Genomic DNA, 26,243 nt, shown 5'->3' with positions numbered 1-26,243 from the left:
AAAACCCAGATATCTGCTGTCTACAGGAAACCCACCTCAAAAAAAAGGATGCATACAGACTGAGAGTAAAGGGATGGAAAAAGGTTTTCCAGGCAAATGGAAATGAAAAAAAAGCTGGGGTTGCAATACTTATATCTGACAAATTAGATCTCAAAGTGAAGGACATAACAAGAGATAATGAAGGCCACTTCATAATACTAAAGGGAGAAATCCAACAAGAAGAAATAACTCTGGTAAACATATATGCACCCAATACAGGAGCACCAAGATACATTAAAAAACTCCTGGAAGATATCAAAGGAGAGATTGACAGTAATACAATCATAGTAGGAGACTTCAATACCCCACTATCACCATTGGACAAATCCTCTAAACAAAAAATCAGCAAAGAAACATCAAACCTAAATGACTCACTAGAACAGATGGAATTAATCGACATCTTCAGAACATTTCACCCCAAAGCCACAGAATACACATTCTTCTCAAGTGCACATGGGTCATTTTCAAAGATAGACCATATGTTAGGACATAGGCAAAGTCTCTCCAAATTCAAGAAGATAGAAATCATATCAAGTATCTTCTCAGATCACAGTGGCATAAAACTGGAAATCAACTACAATAAAAACAACCCAAAGAAATCAAACACTTGGAGACTAAACAGCATGCTATTAAACCATGACTGGGTTACCAAAGACATCAAGGAAGAAATAAAAAACATCATGGCAACAAACGACAATGAAAACACAACAATCCAAAATCTATGGGACACAGCGAAAGCAGTCCTGAGAGGGAAGTTCATAGCTCTACAAGCCTACTGCAAAAAACAAGAAACAATGGTAATAAATTACCTAACCCAACAACTCAAAGAGTTAGAGAGAGAGCAACAAGATAAACCCAGTGTAAGCAGAAGGAAAGAAATAATAAAGATCAGAGCGGAGATAAATGACATAGAGACCAAAGAAACAATACAAAAGATCAACAAAACCAAGAGCTGGTTCTTTGAAAGGATAAACAAGATTGATGGACCTCTAGCCAGGCTCACCAAGAAGCAAAGAGAGAGGACCCAAATAAACAAAATCAGAAATGAAAGAGGTGAAATAACATCAAATCCCGACGAAATACAAAGGATTGTTACAAAATACTACGAACAACTCTATTCCAACAAACTGGACAACCTAGAGGAAATCGACATATTCCTAGAAAAATACAACCTTCCAAAACTCAATCAGGAAGATTCTAAACAGCTCAACATGCCAGTAACTATGGAAGAAATTGAAGCAGTCATCAAAAAGCTTCCGGCAAACAAAAGTCCGGGGCCAGATGGCTTCACAGGAGAGTTTTATCAAACTTTCAAGGAAGAACTAAAACCTATCCTCCTCAGACTATTCCAAAAAATTCAAGAGGAAGGAACACTTCCAGGCTCCTTCTATGAAGCCAGCATCACCCTAATACCAAAACCAGATAAAGACAACTCAATGAAAGAGAATTACAGGCCAATATCCCTCATGAACATTGATGCCAAAATCCTCAACAAAATTCTAGCAAATCGGCTCCAGCAGTACATCAGAAAGATCATACACCATGACCAAGTAGGATTTATCCCAGGAATGCAAGGATGGTACAATATCCGCAAATCAATAAACGTGATACATCACATAAACAAATTGAGAGATAAAAATCACATAGTCATATCAATAGATGCAGAAAAAGCATTTGACAAAATCCAACACCCTTTCTTGATAAAAACTCTCAACAAGGTGGGAATAGAAGGCTCATACCTCAACATAATAAAAGCTATTTATGATAAACCCACAGCAAACATCATACTCAATGGGCAAAAACTAAAACCATTTCCCCTAAGAACAGGAACAAGACAGGGATGCCCACTCTCACCACTCCTGTTTGACATAGTACTGGAAGTATTAGCTATCGCAATTAGGCAAGAAGAAGAAATAAGAGGCATCCAAATTGGAAAAGAAGAAGTGAAGCTGTCCTTATTTGCAGATGACATGATATTGTACATAAAAAACCCAAAAGATTCCATCAAAAAACTAATAGACTTAATAAATGAATTCGGCAATGTAGCGGGATACAAAATTAACGCCAAGAAATCTATGGCTTTTCTATACACCAATAATGAACTTACAGAAAGAGAGACTAAAAAAGCAATCCCATTTACCATCGCACCAAAAAAATTAAGATACCTAGGAATAAACTTAACTAAGGAGGTAAAAGACCTATATGCAGAAAACTACAGGACACTGAAAAAAGAGATAGAGGAAGACGTAAACAGATGGAAGAACATACCATGTTCCTGGATTGGTAGAATCAACATCATTAAAATGTCCATACTACCCAAAGCAATCTACAGATTCAATGCACTCCCCATCAAAATACCAACAGCATATTTCACAGACCTAGAAAGAACTCTCCAAAAATTCATCTGGAATAAAAAAAGACCCCGACTAGCCTCAGCAATCCTCAGAAAGAAGAATAAAGTAGATGGGATCTCAATACCAGATTTCAAGCTGTATTACAAAGCCACTGTTCTCAAAACAGCCTGGTACTGGCACAAGAACAGACATATTGATCAATGGAACAGAATAGAGAACCCAGATATCGACCCAAACCACTATGCTCAATTAATATTTGACAAAGGAGGCAAGAACATACAATGGAGTCAAGACAGTCTCTTCAATAAATGGTGTTGGGAAAACTGGACAGATACATGCAAAAAAATGAAACTAGATCACCAACTTACACCATACACAAAAATAAACTCAAAATGGATACAGGACTTAAACATAAGACGGGAAACCATAAAAATACTAGAGGAATCCACAGGCACCAAAATATCAGACATATGCCACAAGAACTTCTTCACTGACACTGCCCCTAGGGCAATGGAAGCTAAAGAGAAAATTAACAAATGGGACTACATCAAAATAAAAAGCTTTTTTAACAGCAAAAGAAACCATCAACAAAACAACAAGAAAGCCCACTGCATGGGAAAACATATTTGCAAATGCTATCACTGATAAAGGTTTAATCTCCAACATCTACAGGCAGCTTATGCAACTTAATAAGAGGAAGATAAATGATCCAATAAAAAAATGGGCAACAGACCTAAACAGAATATTTTCAAAAGAAGACAGAAGAAAGGCCAAGAGACACATGAAAACATGTTCAAAGTCACTTATTATCCGAGAGATGCAAATCAAAACAGCAATGAGGTACCATCTCACACCTGTCAGAATGTCTATCATCAACAAATCAACAAACAACAAGTATTGGCGAGGATTAGGAGAAAAAGGAACCCTCGTGCACTGCTGGTGGGAATGCAGACTGGTGCAGCCACTGTGGAGAACAGTATGGAGTTTCCTCAAAAAACTGAAAATGGAACTCCCATTTGACCCAGTAATCCCACTCCTGGGAATATATCCGAAGAAACTAGAAACACCAATCAGAAAGGATATATGCACCACTATGTTCATAGCAGCACAATTTACAATAGCTAAGATTTGGAAACAGCCTAGGTGCCCATCAGCAGATGACTGGATCGGAAAACTGTGGTACATCTACACAATGGAATACTATGCTGCCATAAAAAAGAAGGAATTCTCATCATTTGCAGCAACCTGGATGGAATTGGAGAACATTATGCTAAGTGAAATAAGCCAGTCAATGAAAGAACAATACCACATGATCTCACTCATTTAGGGATAGTAAAGAACATTATAAAGTGGTGAACAAAAAGATAGATACAGAGACAGTAAAGCATCAAACAGACTTTCAAATTACAGGGGGAAAGTTTGGGAAAGGTGGGGGAGTTTTGAAATCAAACGAAGGACTTGTATGCATGCATATAAGCATAAACAATGGACGCAAAACTCTGGGGGGGGGAGGGCTATCATCAACAAATCAAATGTGTGGGTGGGGGGTGGGAGGGTAATAGTAAGATATGTACACATATAATACCTCAATAAAAATATTTTAAAAAAATCACTCCTGAAAGTATTTATGACATTCATAGGATTCTTAATATTATATAGTTTAAAAATTTAACATGTAGAAAGTAGTAATAAGTGAAGGTAATAGAAGAAACAGAAAAAAAATGATATGTATTATGATTCCAAACTTTAAAGACCAAGAGATTTATCCTTTTCTCCATTCCAGGGTAAGTAGCAAGCCCTGGAAAGATGAGAAATTAATAAAAACACACATGAAACTAGGATAGAGACCAGAATGTCAATATACTAGCTTATAGTGAAAATGTAGCTGTTATACAGCTCATAAATATTTGTATGCCATGGTCAGCATTTTCCTACTGAATCACAATCAGAAGCTGTTATTAACTACCTTGACAAATCCCTACAAGAGGGTTAATGAGTCCACAAAGTCCTCGTGATCAACAAGTTCTGTGTGTTGGCATAGCTACACAGAAATCACAGGTTTCCCCAGCATGCATTAGACTAGAACATGTAAAACTAGGTGATTTGAATGCTTAATGATACTGGGCTAAGATATTGCCATAAGAATGATATGGAATACTTGATGTACATTGATTAAAACTATCTATCCTTACACAACTTTGCATTGACAGTGCCTGGGAGAAGCCATCCATTGTCAACATTATCAAGAGAGTGCATCAAGGAACTCGGAAGGTTGATGAACCTTGAGCTTTAGCAGGGCTAAAAGCTATGCACCGATTGTTCTGTGTTGAGATAACGATGGCTCGAAGCAATTTCCTGACCTAATAGTCTCAAAGTAAATCTTTACTGATCTTTTTACTGACCTTTGAGACAGTCTGTCTGCTACCGGTTTGCCGGTTTGCCGTGCTTAACTAAGGGCAAAGATGTATATCTAGAATTGAATAAAAGCTAACAGGTCCAGGGCTTCAGAGAGCTTCTCCACTAGAGGGAAGTTTTCCGCCTGGCACCCATGCCTTCTAAATTCATATTTCTTGTCTAGTGTTTTCATTTGTGTGCGGCTCCTTCAGATCCTGAACCCTTGCTGCAAATGGATGCGCCAGGTGCCAATGTTTATCTCTATGATTATAATATGTTCTCTAATAGTGTCAACTACTATATCATTGGATATGTTAATACACCCATTCTTCCAGGTGATAATTAAAATATGAAGCCATATTTTCTCTTTCCTATGTTGCATGCCTAGGCTCATATCCACAATAAGCTGTCCTTAGAGTTTAATTTTCAAAGGTGAATATATTTACCCTCTTTTGAACTTGATAAAAAATATATTTTTATACTACCAAATATTAGCAACTCAAATCATATATATAATTGTGTTGGCATATATACAGGGGTGGGTAAAAGTAGGTTTACATAATACAGTCATTAATAAATAAATAATATGAGAATAAACTGTTTTGCATACTCATAATTGAAACCCAACTTTTATTGACCCTTATATATACATATACATACATATGGGATGGGCAAAAATAGGTTTAAAATAGCCCGTATTCAGGTTATGATTATTATAATGCGTTATTAATTCAAAAGAATGTCATTCACAGCTGAAAACTGTAAACCTACTTTTGCCCACCCGTGTGTGTGTGTGTGTGTGTGTGTGTGTGTGTGTGTGTGTGTATATATATATACACACACATACCCTCCCCTACCTTCCCTTGATGGTCTGATCAATGCTTCTCTGGATCTGTTTTTGTTCATCAGTTTATGTTGTTCATTATATTCCATAAATGAATGAGATCATGTGATATTTATCTTTCTCTGACTGGCTTATTTCGCTTATCATAATGCTTTCCAGTTCCATCCATGCTGTTGCAAACAGAAAGAATTCCTTCTTTTTTACCGCAGTGTAGTATTCCATTGTGTAGATGAACGGTAGATACTGATTTTTATATTTCAAATAAATGACATTTAGAACAGATAAGTTTATAATTTTTAAAATGTTTTTATTAATTTCAGAGAGGAACGAAGAGGGAGAGAGAGCTAGAAACATCAATGATGAAAGAGAATCATTGATTGGACTACCTCCTGCTTGCACCCTCCTGGGGATTGAGCCTGCAACCCAGCATATGCCCTGACCTGGAATCAAAACAACCTTTTGGTGTATGGAACCATGCTCCAATCAACTGAACTGTCCAGCCAGAGCTGAAAAGTTTATAATTTTTAATGGAGCCATTATATCTATATTGACTCCCATAGAGTACAAATTTTTCATTGGAAAAAATATCCTCAAGGCAAATGTAGTGTTTTTACTTACAGGAATTAAGAACAAATTTATACTTTCAATTGAGCACATCTAAAATTTGAAAGATTGGATTAATTTTGAAATATAGGTAAAATTTACTATAGAGATTTTATTTTCAAACAAAATAAGGCTATGCTTTGAGCTATTTAATATGACTATGACAATGTAAAGAACCACAAAACGAACTTTAACAGTTCTCACTTAGGAATAACATAATCTCTGACCTTAATTAATGTAATTATTGTTTGCAGACCTGTTCCATCGGGCTTCTTTGTGGTGATGAAATAAGGAGAATTATCTGTTTACTACCTTCCTCTCCAAGAACAGATGACGTTCCTACTCAAATATATACAGTGCCTACTTCTGAGACTTTAGTCAGTAGCTTTCCATATCCAAGCGCTACAAGACTATTGACTATAATGAATACTTATTCAGTTGATCAAGGTAAGTAGATGAGAGTAAGATATAAAGATGTTTGTATCTGAAAAAGCTGTATATTGAAACTTATTTTCTGACCTATTTCAATATTTCTGATAATGTGATAAATCAAGAGCGTAAAATTGTCTTAGAATTCTTGTTGGTTATGTATCATGTTTGAAGTTTTTGTTGTTGTTGTTGATTAATAATAGCTAATGTTGAAGTTTGTTTTAAGAATTATAACCCTTAAAAGGATATTCATTATTTAAAGCACATATTTTTGAAGGGTGATATTAAGGTCAGAAAGGTAGACTCTTCTGTTTTTTGCCTGTATAAATTTCTGATACTTTAAATAATTAAAATATAATGTAATCTAATATACAGAATATTTTACCAATTTAGAAAGTAAAATGATATTTTCTGACATCCCTAACCCAATAGGTCAAATAGTAATAGTCATTGATCTTATCAAGGACAAAGAATTTTAAATTTTAATATTTTGTAATTCAAAGGGGTCACTTAGTTTGTAATATGGCTATTCTGCCTGACACCATTTGTTCTGAGTGTGGCCCTCTCATGGAGTGTGAATAACAGGAGTTCTTGCATTTATGTAGTTTGTGTAGTCACTAAACTTTCTCATACACTTTTATATGCTATATGATTTATAGAGCCATATTTGTCTACATATAATGGGTGTGAGATGGCAGTGTAATTTGCAGAAGAGTCAGCCCAGGGCCAAAGCTTTTCATTTTCAATTCATTTTTTATTTTTTATTTTTAAGTTGGCTTTTTCTCCTCTGAACGTTTAAAAGAGACAGACATTTTCAACCATGACGTTCTCTCAACCACTGGTTTGTCAGCATTAAGTATTGGCATATCCCTTGAAAGCTATTTACTGGAAGAGCTGATTTCTACTAGGCAACTTTCAACAAAATACACTCTTACTTCTTCCACAGATGTTTCCTCTTCTCAGTTTCTGAATTTTGATGATCATGACACAAAACGAATTGTCCAGAGTACAACATCTGTCTCACATATGCCTATCCAAACTTTAGCTGTCACACCAGGATTCTTTTTCTTCAATAGTAGAGAGAGGACCTCATTTATCATCTCTTCCTTAATGACAGATTTTATTTTTCCTACGCAATCTGTATTACTCGACAATGATCGGGCTGTTGCCTTATCTGCTGCCACAATGAGTTCAGTAATTAGTGCCATTCCAGGGGCCTATACTGAGTTAAACAGGCACTCATTCCTCTCCCCTGGATTCCCGCTCACAACTGCTTCCACAAGCATACCTCCAATTGTTTCTAGGGGGGCTCAAGAGGATACTGAAGAATATTCAGCTGTTACTTTAATTTCAAGAAGAGAGGGCTGGAGATTTCTGAGCTCCTCAATGTCTCCCATTTCTCCTGCTAAGATAATTACATCTAAACAGGTAGCCATCTTAAACTCATCAACTCTGCCCAGATTCACTACACAAGCCTCCATTCCCAGTGAATATCAGATTATTACTGAAGCATCTAGCAACCAGAGACTCACAAACACCAAATCACAGACTGCTGATTCCTTAAGTGAATTAAGCCAGACATGTGCAACATGTTCTATGACTGAAATAAAATCCTCTCATAAATTCTCAGATCAAGTTTCGCATAGTGAACAGTCCCATTTTTATGAGACATTCGGGATGAACTCAGAGATATTAGCCAGCTGGTATGCACTAATGGGAACTCAAACTATCACTTCTGGGCATTTGTTTTCTTCTGCTACTGAAATAATGCCATCACCAGCATTCGCAGAACTGTCATCTTTATTTCCTTCTAAAAAGAGTACAAAAGGAATAATTTTATCCTTATCCTTGGAGGAATCCATTACCCTATCAAGTAATTTGGATGTTAATTTATGTTTGGATAAGACTTGTTTACCCATCGTCCCTTCACGAACTGTCTCTTCTGATTTGATGAATTCTGATTTGACTTCAAAACTGACTACTGATGATCTGTTAGTATCAAGAAACATTTTTAAAATATTGAAAATAGGACAATATGGTATAACTGTGGGTCCTACTGAGACACTGAATCAAGACAATTTATTGGGCATGCAAGAGAGTAAAGGATCTCAAAAACAGCTCAAAGTTCATAAGGATTTTAAACTAAATTTACGAAGTCATCCAGAAACTGTGTATTCAAATGACCTCAAATACAACCCTTCACCATCTGTAGACTCAATGTCTGGTATTTCAGAAGCAACCTCTACTGTTGCATTGCACACCATTTCACCAACTCAATCACTTCCAATACAGACCTCTTTTCCTATGTCTGTATTTATGCCACATTGGACATATTATACAGATAATCTGCCTTTAACATCTGATTTTAAAAAAAGAGTTCAAAACTTCTTCAGAATGGTCCACCTGGGAACTTCAGCCTAGTGTGTGTGCATAATTGGGAATCTGCTGCCGCCGGCCAGTGGCTTCCCATCACTACATCTCTTACTTTGTCTTCATTGGAGTCCATTCCAGCACCTCCTCAGCTGATGATTTCTGGTGAGTTTCTCAGCTTCAATTCAATAAACTTATAGAAATGAGTTTCTTTTCTACAGAAAAGAAAGAGCCTGTTGTAGTCACCAGGTGCCCTAAACAACTTCTTTGTAATCAGGGCAGCAGCCAGTCAATGCAGAAGGCACCTGCTGTTGTACCTGACACAGATGGTTATTCTTTATGCACTGCCACAAAGGCTACCGGATCAATAGGCGAGTTTGTGGGAGATGGCTCTACTGCTGGCAAGCAATCAGAAACTGAACTAGTTCAATTCATTACAATGGATCTTTCAAAGTTTAGGAATAACTTTTATTATTCTCATTTCTTGAAATAGCTTCTTTGTCAGATTGAACACAGTGTAACATATTTCCTAGCATTTTTTTCCAGTACTGGTATTTTTTTTTTCTTTCTTCTTCTTTTTTTTTTTTTTTTTAATGGGAAAGATGAAGAAATTAAGGGAACTTGGTTGGGTTTTCTCCATCCTTCATGGTATGACTTATCATTTCTTACTGCAAAGCTGTGATGCCTTCATGAATATAACTCAGAATATTAATTAAGCTCATGTCTTTTACTTAATAAAATATTACATAAATATTGAAACAAGATAATATTCCATGTGTGAATTTGAAATAATTAATGAAAAGCCACTTTTCTTAGATAAATATTCTTACTTTAAAGCACTTTAAACATCACTAGTCTTCTCTACCTTTGTAATTACTATTAAATTGGAAAGCATGCAAAACAAGTTTAATGAATTATATTTATTTAACAGATTTTTTTCATTATTTAAAGAAGTTCAGTCTCAGAGAATTTCAAGTGTAATGGTAGCAGTGCAGTTATTTTTCATTCAATGAAAAATTGATTTTGTGTGTCTATGCTTTAGAGGAAACACATATAAGTGTTTAGGTGTGTAAGTTATGTCTGGCATCTCAGTAATATGAAAGACCAAATTATATTCGGTATATTTAGTATATGATTTTATTTTTTCTTTATGTTCATCACTTTTATTTTATACAGTCATCATTTTATTTTTTATATTTATTGTTGACACTATTACAAATGTCCCCATTCCTGCCCCCTCCCCCCTTTGCCCACCTCCACTCAGCCCTTGCCCCACCCTTCCCTCTGGCTGACACCACACATTGTTGTCTATGTCTTTGGGTTAGCTAATCCCTTCATCTTCCTTCATCTGGTCCTCCCCACACAGCTCTCTTTACAAAATTTCTAAAATTTTCATAATTAGTTAAATTACAAATTTAAATAAGTATTCTTATACTTTTAAAAGATGAAAGCTTTTTGTATAACTAGTATGACACATCAGCAATGCCTTATACATCACTTGTGTCACATATAAGGTTCTTAGAAGATGCAGCTGAGTATACCTTCTACTCTAATACAATTAGCCCCTTAGAAATAATCAGGATACAAATTCTTTATTTCCAGATAAATAAATTCTAGGCTTGCCCTTTATGAACAAAATTGTCACATTCCATTTTTCTCATCCCCTAACTCCAACTGCAAATACTCTTTGATGATTTTGACCTTCTCCAGTTCTCCCCATCTCCTCCCAGTTTCACTTGCTTCCCTAATTATTTGAGATACTAGTAGCCCGTTTGCACGAAGATTCGTGCAATAGACCTTCATTCACCTGGCTGCCTGCACCAGTTTTCTGCCGGCACCGGGGACCCAGGCCTTGGCTGTGGCCACTGCCTTCTACCTTCTTTCAGGGTCCCGGCTTGGCCCTGGGCGGTGGCCTTGGGCTCAGCTGCACCCAGCGTCCCTGCGACCCGATTGCAGGAGCAGACCCCCAGGTCGGCTCGCTCCTGCCATCAGAGCAGGCACCCGGCTGGCGCCCAAGGCCCGGAAAGCCCCGGGTGGCTTTCCGGTCCTTGGGCTCCGCCGCACCGCATCCCAGCCGGGTCCCTGCTCCGATCGGAGCAGGCGCCCGGAAAGCCACCAGCCCCAGTCCCTGTAACGGTTTCCTGGTGGGCGTGGTTGGTGGGCGTGGCTTGGGCGTAGCGAAGGTGCGGTCAATTTGCATATTTGTCTATTATAAGGTGATATGATAATCATTTGCAAGGCACATGTTTACACTTTCCAATATGTTCACCCACTGTGTTGGCCAAGGCCAAATCAAGGAATAGATAGCACACTCTAATTGAACATTTGGGAAGAGTTTAATAAAGAAATTATTTACAAAGATATGGATATAATTTAAGGAAAACAGTGAGAGATTGTGCAATTCTGAAGGGACTAGTAACCACAGAATGTCATTACTACCCCAATGCCCAGAGGGACAAAGTAAAGAGCAGTTATCAAGCTCCAGAACCTAAGGAGAAAAGCTGCCAGATTACAGAAGCCGTGGCTTTTAGGAAGAGGTCACAGGCCATCCAAGGCAAACCAACCAAGAAAAGATCAGGAGATATACACCCAACCTTACTTTCTTCTAGTCTCCTGGTCTCCTACTGGTGTTTCCCATTCACCAAACCCATTCAGTAGCTAGAACTGATATTTAAAAACACATCTGGTCTAATCTCTTCATGTGAAAGAAAGATGGGGTAGGCCACAGTAGAATGGTCTATAATGCTAACATCTTAATCAGGTTCCATGACACTGGCAAAATATAGAACAAGTGGATAACTGATAAAGGAAGAATTTATTTGTAGGCTTCTTAAGTGGACCATTAGGAACTATTATTTCCTCCCTACATGCTACTTCATACTAAAAAATTATAAAAGGTAGAAAGCCCATAATTCTGGGCTCCCTTGCTCTAGTGGATTCCTCAGGCTGCACTAGTGGAAAGAGACAGATTGAGAAGAAAAAAAAAAAAAAATGACACTCCAAAGTGAGGCATCATGGAGTTACCTGTATCAATACGTTTCTTAAAGTTTTGCGTAATTTTAAATTGTAGAAGTTCTGGTTAATTGGATCAAAATTGTCTTTCTCAGACATCCTCTAAACCAAACCAGCCTTTGTGGTTTGGTTTAACTCATAAAATAAATGAAGTTTAAGAGAAAAAAAAAGATACTGTTTTCTTATAGTGATAAGACTCTCTTTTTTTCTACTATCTGTTTGGGAAGAATGTCACAGGCAGCCAGGGCTTGCTGCCCCAAATATTCTCAATTAGTAATGGATAACAAAAACTGCACAAAATTAAAAACATAAGCTTTCATTTATCCCATTCATATTAATAAAATTCTAAATTAAGATATGATCCAATGTAATATTAATAAAATTCTAGTAAATAACAAAGGATTATTTTATCCAGGAATTAAAAAATGAGTCATATTAAGACATTTAATGATAAAATTTACCTCATCATTATATAAAAAGACATTGACAATTTATAGTTTACTGAGAGTATTTTTTCTTTTATTTTTATCATAAGGATTTATATTATCTTCATATTTTCTAGTATTTATATTTTCCAAACACAAAAAATATATAAATAGCTCACAACAAAATTCAATGCCATTCTTAAAGTTGAAACAGAAGAGATAGTGGAACTGATAAAGTCATTAAACTCATAAAGTCAAAATGCCTTATGTACACATGTGCACATATTTCTTACATACCGTTTTGGAAATTTAATGAGAAATTTCACTAATTAACAAAAAAACAAACTACTGCTTAAAATTATACAGAGCAGAGTTTGAAAGGTAGAGTTTATTGAATAGCCATAAAATTATATAAATGGAGTTATGATGTTCTTATTTGAGGTCTCAGACTTTTAAGCCCTTAATACTATATAAACACTATATCTGAAAAGTATAAAGCAATTTCAAACAAGTTAAAATGGAATAATATTTAGAATTTAAGTCATTTTAAAGTGCAAGATAATAATGGGGAATAGTGAATAGATATGGCAATAAGAGAGCTTGTATGTTTATGCAATATATTAAAATAAATTGTAATAAAATAGTATGTTATTATTACAGGAGATGCGTATAAAAGAAAATAGAATAAAAAGTCCAAATATACATGATAGATATAAAATACATAAAAAGAGGATTTGAATTACAGGGAAATGTTTTAGTATTTACTAAATTGTGTTGATGCGTTGTTATTTTGAGAATTAATACTCTCTACCATACACAAAATAAATTCTATGAGGACTAACTAGATAAACTTTCAAAAATAAGTATTAAATAATCATAAAATATATTAGTTAATATTTTTTTTTTATTTCTAAATGGATATATTTAAGCCTGAAGCCCGTGGTTTTTGGCCCCTGAGCAGGGACCATATGTCTAATTCTGTTAATGTGGGAAATGACTTTTCTATACACCAACATAGTTTTTCTCAGTTCTTTTTGCTACTGTCAGTCATTTGTAGATAGTAAGTTGATAAAAAGATATTTCAGTTGCCTCTCAAGTCTATTTTTACTTGTAGCACATAGTTCAATATGATAAGCTGTCACTTTTATGAACGTCCATCAACAATATTTTGAGATGCTCTTTTATGTCAATAATTAAGATATTACTCAAACTGCTTAACAGTGTTATCATCTACGATTAGCATAACATATGTTCTTTCTTAATAACCATGATTTAGTTAGCAACACATTTTATTGAGGATACCAGGTCCTGGTCTCTAATTATGGTGTGTGTGATACTAAACAAAACAGATGCTTCCTGTCCTCTTAAAGCTTATTTTCTAGTGGAAAGAGACAGATTGCAAACACTAAGCTTAATAAACCTATAGTTCTATACTAGAGGCCCGATGCACGAAGATTCATGCAAGAATGGGCCTTCCTTCCCCTGGCTGCCGACACCGCCTTCGCTCTAGCCGGAGCTGCCTTTTTGCTCCGGCCCGGAGCCGCCTTTCCACCTTCCCATGCTGCCCAGAGGCTCCGCCCCCAGCCACTCGTTGCCTGCATATGCAAATTAACCCGCCATCTTTGTTAGGTTAATTTGCATACTCACTCCTGATTGGCTGGTGGGTGTTGTGAAGGTACGGTCAATTTGCATCTTACTCTTTTATTAGTATCGATAACCTGTTATATACTGTATTTTCTGGTGTATAAGACGACTTTTTAACCCAGGAAAATCTTCTATACGCCCAGTCATCTTATATGCCGGAAAATACGGTATAACAAAGTGTTCATAGTATAGTTTTAATATATGTAGAGACTATACTCTATATGTAAGTATGTATATCTATAATAATAAAAGCATAATATGCTAATTAGACCGGCCGCCCTTCTGGACGACCTTCTGAATGAAGCCAGGGCTGCGAGGGAAGCCTGGGTACCTGCCAGCTGCCAGAGGGAAGCCCAGGTCCCAGATGCCAGAGAGAAGCCAGTGCCAGCAGCCAAGGGAAGGAAGGCCTACTCTTGCACAAATTTCATGCATCAGGCCTCTTGTTAATATATAATATTTTTATTTTTTATTCTACAGTATATCCTCTATATTATATATGTATAAAAATATGCATATATAATATAACTACATATATTATATATGATGTGATAGCCTATATGGATAAAAGAAAAAATAGAGTAGAATAGGAGGGGGCTGGGTGTCACAAGGTCTGGGTTGAGGGGTGAGAAACAATAGTATGATCATGTTTGATCTCTTTGATTAAGCCATCTTGAAGGAGATGAGAGCTGTGTAAATATATGGAAAAGACTGTCCCATAAAGTGTAAATGGTCAATGCTGTATTAAAGATGGTGTGCATTTCACATTTTCTGAAGACATCAGGAAACCATGGTTGTGGAGCAGGTAAACAAGAGAGACTTTTAAAGCATAAAGTCAAGTTGATAATAGGGTGGAGCAAACAAAATCACATTCTAAAAACCTTAGGCCATTTTAAGGGCTTGTCTTGTATTCTGAGTGAAACATAATTATTCCAGGGCTTTGGGCAGAGAAATGACATAATCTGGGTGGTCACTCTGGCTGCATTATTGAGAATTGATTAGTGGTTGGGACTGGGGCAGACAGATAGGCAGTGAGACCAGTTAGGACTCAGATGCCTCAGTCCAGGTGAGAAATGAGCGTGGCTCAGTCCAGGTATCAGCAGTAAAGTCTTGGGAAATTATCAGATTCTAGATATAGTGTGAAGGTCAAGCCAACAGGATTTGCTGATACATTAGGTTATTTTTATTTATTTTTGGTAACTTGTTTTATTAAGCAGAGAAAAGTATCTTAAGCCACTCTATGAAGACAAATAAGGGAAAATTATGCAAACCAATTTTTTTCCAGACATATTATAAGTACGTTTATCTGGCATTTTATCAGCTATAAAACTGTGTCTAATAATAGATGTTATAATGCAAAAGTCTGATAAGTTTATAATTATAATCCTGATTATATCCCTGGGGCATAGAAAGACCATCTAACTTCTATATCTGCCATGAATTAACTAGTCATGTTCAACATGAAATATATGTTAATCTATACTTATTCTTGGAAATTTATTTGTGACTTTGTGTTAAATGGAGGAACTCTCTACTAATCACAATATTTAATAATCCAAGCTATCTGTGCCCTGATGGTGTGACAGTATAATTAGTATACTCCATGTATGTGTTTGGCCATGTGCTGTGTGTTTGATAAAACAGGAAGTCAAATGGAGTGGAGAGACCTGATGATGTGATATGGCTATTGAGAGTGAAGATGCTAGGGTTAGAAAATATTTAAAAAGAAGACAGATGCTGATGAGCTTTGATAAGATTGATGTTGAAATTTTGTAACTGTGATACAGAGGCTGAAATTATGAATATATTTTGATGAAATGTATTAGTTTCCTAGGGCTGCCATAACAAAGTAGCACAAACTGGGTGGCTTAAAATAACAACAATTTATTGTCTCATATTTCTAAAGCCTAAAAGTCTGAAAACAAGTTGTTTGTAGGACCCTACTGTTTCAATGAAGCCTATAGAGGGGAATTCTTCCTTGCTTTTTCTTAGTTCCTTGTGCTGGCTGTCAATCTTGGGTGTTCCTTGGCTTGCAGCTACATCACTCCCATTCTGCCTTCTGTTGTCATATGATATTCTTCCTGTGTGTCTCACCATCTTCCTGTAAAGACACACTAACGGCACAAAGTTTGTGCAGAATCCTTATTCATTTCCCAGGCTATTTGTCCAAATTTTTAAAAACTCTGAGTTCTACAACTTCATTGTTTGATAAATGGCAGAAGCTTGGAAGATGAACAAATCATAGCATTCCCATTACTAGTTTTTTTGGTTTTAGAAAAGTTATCTGATTAGCCACTGTGAATCATCTGAAAAATGGGGCTATCACTAATTTTGTGGAGTCACTTTTTAGGATTATATGAATATACTAGAGGCCTGATGCACAAAATTCGTGCAAGAGTAGGCCTTCGCAGCCCCAGCTGCCTCGGCCCTCACAGCCGTGGCTTCATCCAGATGGTCGTCAGGAAGGTCGTCCAGATAGTCATTCTGCTGTTCAGCTGTTCGGTCTATTTGCATATTACACTTTTATTATTATAGATAATTGCAGTCCCGTGCCACCGAAATGTTAGCCTCTCCTTAGACTTTTAGTTTTTTTAATCTAACTCTACAGACTCTAAGTTTCCTGGCTACTGCCCCAACCACAATTAATATCTATCTGGTTCTTAAGCTATGAGTACTTGAAATCTAAGCTTGATGCTTGCCCTGGATTTTTTTTTGATATGTACTCTACCTTTGACTTGTCCACTTGTTGACTAATGCACCCTATTCTGATACTTGATTTCTGAATAAAGCCACAGTCTTGCATATCACATAGTTTTAAATCCTTGGTTATATTTTGGCAGAGTTTTCTAACCCTTTACTAGGTTCCTTTAATTCATATTAATACTTCTATATTTTTATCATTAGTTCCAGAAGATTCAAGAGCTGATGCTCTGAGGCAGTCTTTGCCACCTTCCCTGAGCTCCCTAAATTCCTTATGAGGCTGTATCTTCCTTCCTGATAGCCTCACTCCTCATCCTACATCACAACTTGATGGTAGACAATGTCTAACACCTGAACTCTCAGCTTTGAATTACAGGATCCTTCAGTGTAAAAAAACATATTAATTCCTATATTCCTATTATATTTATCTGCTCTTTATCTTCTCTCTCCTCTGAAACATCCATATTTTACTTTTTGAAGAGTGATTAATGCTGGAAAACAAGACATTATGATCCAGTATGTAATTGAACATGGGTAAAAGCCTAGATATAATTTGGGAACTTTAGACCATAAACACAACTCTTGATTTAAGATTATAACCATGTACTATTTTTTTTTTCTATTTGATTTTCAATCTATGCTCTTATTCTGGGTGAAATTTTGTAAGCAGCTTACCATATTACTTAAACTATGGATACATGTTTATTTCCTCTAGTGGCTTATCTATCTCTTTTTTCAATACCAATGCCTCTGTCACTCTTTACAGCACTCTAACAAGCTTTGTGTAATGGGGAAAAATAAAATAAAGTTGCCTTTTATTATTTTGACAGCTGAAAGCAATAAAGAGTAACATTTTGTTTTTTAGATAATATTTATACCTGAAGGTATAGTTTATGCTTGAAAAAGTCTTCTTTTAAACCAATAGGACCTATAAAAATTACATATTTTTTCACCAACTGACAAGTAGTATTCTTATATTTATTAACCCCACAGGAATTACCTCCAATTTTATGCTTATTTTACTTTAAAAGCATAAGATATGAACAATGTCAATTTTGATTCCACAGAAATAAATTAGAAACTGAAATTGTTATGTAAAGGACCTGTGCTCTTTTATCAATGCCCTATAGACATTAGCATATTGTTCTCTACAGGGTCCTTACTGCTACAGTTTAAGGGTTTTGGAATTTGGCCTCCATGGTCCAACTATCTGGTTCCAATTCTAGTTAGTAATTGTGTGATCTTAGGCATACTTTATACTTCTCACTATAAAATGGGAAATATCTCCTGGCCAGTTTGGCTCATTGTTTGAGTGTCTACCTATGAACCAGGAGGTCACGGTTCAATTCCTAGTCAGGGTACTTGCCAGGGTTTTGGCTTCAATCCCCAGTAGGGGGTGTTCAGGATGCAGCTGATCAATGATTCCCTCTCATTATTGATGTTTCTATCTCTTCCTCTCCCTTCCCCTCTGAAACAAATAAAAATGTATTAAAGATTAAACTAGACAATGCATGTACTGTGCTTAACTGAATACCCAGAGGTAGTAGGTCTAGATAAATTATACCTATCATTATTCTTTTTTTAGAATATTTTATTTCAGAAAGGAAGGGAGAGGGAGAAAAAGATAGAAACATCAGTGATGAGAGAGAGTCATTGAATGGCTGCCTCCTGCACTCCCCCCCACTGGGTCAAGCCCGAAATCCAGATATGTACCCTTACCTGGAATGGAACTGTGCCTGTGTTATATGGTCATGACAAAGGGGACTGGTTGTCTAACACAAACACACAAGTGGACAAGCAGACAAACTGAAGTCATCTGACATGGAGATTGAAATGTGTGTTTTTTAAGTACTATATTTCAAAACAGAGACTGGGATAGACATTGTTGATGGTAAGAAAGTAATAGTTTCAAGTAAGTATTCAAACCAAAGATAAACTCCTATCAATAATAATAAATGTTATTAGCATCAATAAGAACTTTTCAAAAGAAAAGGATGTAGGAAAAATAAGTTTCTAGCATAAATTAGAAAAAGCATTTTTCTAGCATTTATTAGAAAAGTACCAGCCATTAAATAAGGAAGCAGGTACTACTTTTGGAGTGCCAATTATTTAATTGACTAATCTTATCCCTTCTCTCTATGAAAAAGAGAAGCAAAATAAGAAATTATTTCAAAATTATCCTCATGATTAATTCATTACCAAAATATTTGTTTCATTTTTAAACATATGTACTAGTAAGCCCAGCACTATAAATGATAAGGATTTTTCTTAAATTATAATCTCTATGCAAAACTTAATTTTATATATATTTTATTAATTTGGCTTTAATTGTCTTTATTTTTTGTAATAGAAATCGAAGTTAATCCATTGTCTGTTTAGTTCATGTCAAAAGTTAATTTACTGAGAGATTACATATTAATTGACTAAATCACAAGTAAGAAATTAAACTCATTTTAGTATTATTTTATTCATTTTACTATATAAACAATATCAGAACCTACCTCAACTTTTAAATTATAAGTATTTATGTGCCCAGATTTTTGAGAGGTATTTTAAAGATTTAAAGATAAAATACATAAGATTACACTTTAATATGCTGTAAGTTTTTAGAGAATAGTTGTTTTTAAGTTATATATGACTAGGGATATGGTCAAGTGAAAGCTTCTCAATGTACTATATGTTTAATTTTGATAAAAATAATTCACTTTTAATGCTTTTGCTAATAAAAACACATGTATTTTCTCAAAATTGAAAAATTATTCATGTTCTTTATATGAATCTTTCTCATAAAGAGAGGACCATTTAAATCATTTATCTTTTAATACATTTCTGTATGAAGCTTTCCATTTGTTTCTATCAATTTTAAAAAAAATGCTTACCCGTTAACACATCAAATGAGCTAATCCATGATTTAATAATGTTTCTCATTAATTTCTTGGAAGAATTTAATCTTAGCACTTATAGACTTTCTAGAAAAGCAGATCTAGATTTAATGGTGAGCAGTTTCCTAACTTTAAAATTAACTCTCATCCTACATGATAAATTTCATTCAAAGCAAATTTTCTCAAAGATACTTTAATGTTGATTTTTAAAAATTTACATTTGAAATTGATTTAAGCTCCTTAGCATTTTTTAAATATCTGCTGTCCTTGGTATGAAACAAGTGGAGGTAAGGAAACTGAATAAGCATGAGAGTCTTAGGGGGAAAAATAATAGGCTTCCATAAGATAGATAAGTATTCTGGTCTCTCCACTCTACCTTCAGAAATGATAAATTAAACCAAATTTTTAGTACTTCTGCCATCTATTGTATTTGACAACTATTAAAATATTTTTATACTTTTAAACAGGAACTTTTATGCTTTTCAAATACTCTTATTCTACATAATTGGGTTCAGAAAAGTGTAGGAATGTAATTCTAAAAATAATGGGAAAAGAGAAAAAAGAATTTTTTCATCCTGCTAATCTGTATAAATATCATACTTTCTTTAGACCTGGTCATGATTAATTTAAGGCAACTACATGTAAATTGACATACTAGTACACTATGAATTCATTTATAATGAAAACCTGTTTTAGGTGCCTGTTTTCTCAGCTGGGTACAGCTTTTGACTCCTAGAGATCATTCGAAGGGTCGTTTCCCATAAACCCCTGCATCTCAGCAAGGGAGAACATCCCTGCTTTTCTATACTCTCTCATCCTTTGAATCTCTTTCACTTCTTCTTTTGCTGAAGGAGGATAGAGGGTGGGGACCTCGCTTTTAAAGGGCTCGTTTGATTATATTAGGTCCACCCACATAATCTCCTTTTATCGTAATAATGTAATGACCAGAATGATGTCATATCCACAGAGAATTCACTCACACGCAAAGGGAGAAGATTAATCAAGGATGAAGGTCATTGAAATGGTCTTTTTAGTATTATGCCTACAACACAGGAGAATCTAGAGAACTGTTATGTCACAGCACAGAGGGACAGACAGAAACCAGAAGACCGAAACAGGTAGATTCCCAGTCGATAAAGCATGGACAGTATCCCACTTAACTGGCTCTGATCTGGGTAAATGAATGCTGGCAAAAGTGGGTTCTCAGTGTTCAGACTGAGCTAAGCATACAAGTATATATATATTTTAAAGAGTAATAAGGAAAAAATAAATAAATAAAATTGAGAGACCAGTGGCAGTGACTTTGACTCAGTAGCAATTTCCAGAATAGGGCAAATTGAGCCTGATTATTATAAGGCCAGGCTTATATTGAGCGCAGGGGTAAATTATTCGGTGTAAAGTTAATTCGTTTTATTGTTTCTAAAAACACATGTTTGAGGTAAACTTTGTTCTGGAAGAAATAGGATTTGGGTTTGGGAACTTGAATTCTAATCCTGGATCTTCTTAAATTAGTTTCAGAATATGCCCAAGTCATTTCTCATGTGCAAGTCACTAACCTCAGTTTCTTCTCCTGACAAAGCGAAGAACTGATTGTCTCTGATTATAGGTTTCTATGATTTTTTCCCTGTTACAGGATAGTTACATTACAATTGGAGATTTCAACTGACTTAATTTTGGAGAGGTGACAAATGAAAATCAAATGTTCTCTTTTCCAATGCATCTGCTTGTATGGTTAGCCATTCATTGTTTGTATGATTAAATGAAATGTAACATTAAAATGATTTCATTCATATATATGTATATGTATACATACACATACACACACACACACATACACACACACACACATATATTATGAGTATGAAACTGGTAGTATATATTCTTCAGTTCATTTATTTAATTGATAAGCACCTATATGCAAGAGAAGTATTACTAATTGTTTACTATTCATTTCTCTCAGGCACACAGCCAGCAATAGAAATACTCATACTTTCTCCTGTTTCCTTAGAAATGGTTTCTATAGCAACTGAGTATATTGAGCTAGAGACCCAAGGAATGCCACATGACTGTGTTCATTTATACTGAAAATAGTCTGTACATGATCTTTTATTTTCAGTTTAAAATAATTGATATCAAGTCAGCTGGAACTCTTTTGTAATATGTAGTTTGTAATATATTTGAACAATGAAGCAAATTTTTTATTTATTTCTTTAACCTCAAGTATATAACTCAAAGCTAGTCACATCATTTTTAATCCATAAGTGTTCTTACACTTTGTCTTTGATACCAATTTCAAGCATAGTGCTAAATTATCTCCTAAAGTTTATTGCTTTCAGTACAAATACTAAATGTGGTTAAAAATATATGATCCAAATATGAAGTCTATCTTATTCATGTACATAATGCATTTTAGACAAATAATCTTCTAAATAATTAGAAATACTATGGTATAAATTAATAAACATTGTGTGACTATTTAAATGATTTCTCTGGCACTAGGGTGATGCATGGCACTTTTAAATCACTTTTTCCTATAATAAAATTTGCACAACTAAGTGAGTTTTTACAGAAATGGGATGTAATTTAAAATAGTACATAAATAACAATTTATGAAAGAAGGGAACTTCATATATAATGGCGTGCCTATTATTTATGCCCTTCCTTTTGCTTTGTTTTATCATCTTTAGACATCGATTTTTCTCATCCATTGCTATTTCTGATCCATCTGCTTTGTAGATTTCTCTGTACATTTCCCCAAAACTTTCACTTTCTCTTAAAGAATATCAAGTAATAGTTGTCTGTATATTCCCAGAAGAAAGGCTTTTTCTCTCATGCTGGAGTTATTTTCCTTAGCATCACACTGAAGGCTTTACCGAAGCTGCCTTCTGAATTTAAAATGGCTTTCATCCCCAAATCCTGCTGAAGTTTTATTTTTGTTTCAAAGGGCTCTGTCAAAACTACATTTCTCCTAGGAGCCATCTTAGTGTTCCTGGCCTTTGGGCCCCAATGAGGATCATATTTTTTAGATCTATCTATCGCTATATATAATCTTCTATAATATTTACATAATTTATTCAGCATTCCTTCTCTTGTCTTTTTTCCCCCACAGTGTCCCCACAGAGTGAATGGAAATCAGTGCCAAACATTATCTGCATTGAATTGACTATCATGATGATATCATCTTGCCATTTCTATGTCAATGGACAATTTCTCTGCTGATGTCGGGAGAGGTTCTTGTTTTTATCAATAGTGTTCAAATGCTGTAGAGTAGACACTTAAAAATATTAGAAGCTATGTTAAAAACTATGGACTTTGACAAGGGGAAGATCTTGGCACTGTGTTCACTAATCCGTCCCCTCTCTCTGAATGCTACTTCTTGTTCTCTTTTGCAGGTTCATCCTCCTTCAGTTGAACTACCTTTGTTAGTCCTTCTCAGGCACGGGAGAAGTAATGTCTTCCTTCCCTCTACACACATTTTCTGAGCAGTCTGTTTTACAACCTTAATCAGACTTTGTTCAACTGCTGTTTTCTGGTTGCTTGTTCCCAACCTCTTACTTTCCTCACATAATTATGATGATAAGTACTCATTTGAAAACTTGAGGACAGCCTTATAGCTCTCTGGAGCTCTCTTTGTGACTCTCTTCTCTCTGGTGCTGTGTTTAGCTTTCTTCACCTCCCTGAATTTTTTTTTTTTAATTATTATTCTGTCTCCTCAATTCATGGGAAATACCACAGTCAGTTTATCCTCCCATAGTCCGTGTTAGAGTCCAGAGACACTTTCCAGATAGTACGATGGAATAATCAAGAGATTCACTGTCATGTGTAGCTTATTGTTAAATGTCTGAAGACGCTTGCTTTATTTGTGCTCTTCAGTTCCCAGTTATTTAGAAATTAAACTTAAATTTTATTTTGTTACTCTATTATGTCTGGAAGATAAAGTTAGCCTTTTATTTCATACTAGTGGCCTGGTGCACAAAATTTGTGCACATTAAAATGGAATTAATTAGAGGAAACATTTTAATATTGCTATTTGCCCTTTCTCTATAATAGAAGTGTCAGAGATGAAAGAAAATTAGTAAAACGTATATGAAAATCTTCCTCCTGTCAGAGTCCGGGGTGTGCTGCAGGACCCAGAGTAAAGTCCCCACCCACCCATGCACACCTCAAAATCGTGCAAGACCCATACCTGGCCGGCCCCACCCCCGTCAGTCCTGCCAGGCAGGGGGCGAAACCTCAGGTCCCCTGGCCTGGCACTGAGCTATGGGTTGTGGCCTGAGGTCCCCCTGTCAAGCCCTGCTGGGTGGGGGATGCAGCCTGAGGTCACCCGTCTGGGTGCTGGGGTGGGGGCACGGCCTGAGGTCCCTTGGCCTGGCACCAGGGATGGGGGCGCAGTCCCCTGGCCTGGGGCAAAGGGCACAGCCTGAGGTCTCCTGTCAAGCCCCACCAGGCAGGGGTCGCGGCCTGAGGTCCCCCATCAAGCCCCACCAGGTAGGGGGCATGGCCTGAGGTACCCCGGCCCGGTGCACAGCCTGAAGTCCTCCATCAAGCCCCGTCGGGTGGGGAATGTGGCCTGAGGTCCCCCAGCTGGACCATGGGGCTGGGGGCATAACCTCAGGCCCCCCGGCTTGGGGCAAAGGGCACAGCCTGAGGTCCCCCAGCCTGGTACCAGGGTGGGGGGTGCTCCTTGAGGTCCCCTGTCAAGCCCCCCCGGGTGTGGGTACGGCCTGAGGTCCTCTGTCAAGCCCCACTGGTCAGGGGACACAGCCTCAGGTCCCTGCTGATCGCTTGTTAAAGCTCATTACAGAAACCCCACCTCTGCCATGGGCGCAGGCATCTTGTGTTACAGGAACCCCGCATCTGCTGTGGGCATAGCCATCTTGTGATGATGTGAGGGTCAATTTGCATATTACCTCTTTATTATATAGGATTGCTATTTGGGATATATTTTGTGCAAATTACATTTTTTCATGCAATGTTCTTATATATTTCACTTTTTCTAGGCAATCCTTAACAAAATTATATTTTCAAAAATAATTGGCAGAATTACCTACAATTTATTTTTCATATCATTTTGCAGACAGTTCCTTTTACATCTCCCATTTTTTGTGTCCTTGAATTGTGCTACTGTGTTATTCTCTCCTTACCTCCCCAAAATGCACTTACTATATTGCATTATATTGAGTTGTTATTTGATTATTCTTTCACTTGACAGTAAATTTCTTGATAAAGAGTGCCAAATCATATATATATTTGCTTCTGCAATATGGTGTACAATGCTTCAAACATAGAATGTTTTCAAAGCTATTTGTTTATATTAAATGATAAAATTGATAAATGAGTGACAACCCATTCTCAATATATAAAACTAGTAGTCCTGTGCACAAATCCGTGCCCCAGTAGCTCGCTGCTGCCCTCCAGTAGCTCTCCACCCATTGCCCAGCCTCCTGTAGCTCCCCCTGCCCCCCTCATAGCTTGCTGCCCTGCCCCCTCCTGTAGCTCTCCACCGCCCGCTTGTAGCCAGTAGCTTGCTGCTGCCCTCCTGTGGCTCCCTCTGCCACCCCTGCCCCCCGACCCCCCCTCATAGTTGCTGCCCTGCCCCTTCCTATAGCTCTCTGCCACCTGCTTGTAGTTTGCTGCCCCACCCTCCTGCTGATCCATGATCTGGTGGATACGTGGTCGGTCGTTATGCTTCACAGTGTAATGACCATTTGCATATTACATCTTTATTATATAGGATTACAGTCATGTTTAGAAAATATAAAATTAACAGACTTATTGAATCAAATATGTTGACTATTTATAAAATTTATTTTACTATTTTAGCTCTCAGATAAACTATTGAGGGGTGTTCAGAGTTTTGCTATTGAATTTATAGTGGAGATTTTTTTTTTTAGGGGGGCATAGCTTCAAATTATAAGTGTTCTATCAAAACAAATAATTTTCATTTTGGTATCTGAAATATTACAGTCAATTTTTTTTACCCTACAAATTGTTTTGTAATTCCACTACATTTTTTTATACATGGCATTAAATTTTGCTTTATATACCATTTCATTTACATTAAGTCAAGAGTGTACTAATGTAGAGCACAAATAATGCATATATAAACAATTTAAATATTAAATTCAGCTGTTAAATATGAGCTAAAATGTACAGTGACTAAGATACACCCACCTGCACTGCTTTAGAAAATAATTGAAGTACTCATTCTTACTGTATCTGCATTTTGATATAGACTTAGGGAAGAAAATATAGCTTATTGTTTATATCATTAGTGATGATGATGAAGATAGCCACCATTTACTTGAGGATTACTGCCAACAAATGCAACTGTGACTTTTTTAGAATCACACACCTAATCATTATCTGATTCAGGATTTGAACCTGGATCTATTCCCATAGAATCCATTTATCTTCCTTGTACACAAAGGAAAACATTTTCTTTCAATAGAGAGATAGCATAGCTTGTTTCATTGAAATTTAAATAGTATACTATTAGTGAGGTAGTGTAAGGTAAAATACTGTCTCATCATAGATTAAGTATACATGA

At 36.2% G+C, this 26,243-nt stretch overlaps 1 protein-coding gene across 1 annotated transcript in view; it reads left to right on the top strand.

Moving 5' to 3' along the window:
• Nucleotides 1–26,243, top strand: part of EYS (eyes shut homolog) — a 1,391,558-nt gene that overhangs the window by 690,648 nt on the left and 674,667 nt on the right. Inside the window, 5 exon segments of the mRNA XM_054722350.1 lie at nt 6,489–6,681; nt 6,953–6,961; nt 7,466–9,027; nt 9,029–9,088; nt 9,090–9,198. Of these exon segments, the coding sequence (XP_054578325.1) occupies nt 6,489–6,681; nt 6,953–6,961; nt 7,466–9,027; nt 9,029–9,088; nt 9,090–9,198 (1,933 nt within the window).

The sequence above is a fragment of the Eptesicus fuscus genome, chromosome 10, assembly GCF_027574615.1.
Source record: "Eptesicus fuscus isolate TK198812 chromosome 10, DD_ASM_mEF_20220401, whole genome shotgun sequence".
Taxonomy (NCBI): domain Eukaryota; kingdom Metazoa; phylum Chordata; class Mammalia; order Chiroptera; family Vespertilionidae; genus Eptesicus; species Eptesicus fuscus.
Note: the sequence above shows the minus strand (reverse complement) of the source record. Positions and strands in the feature narration are given on the sequence as shown.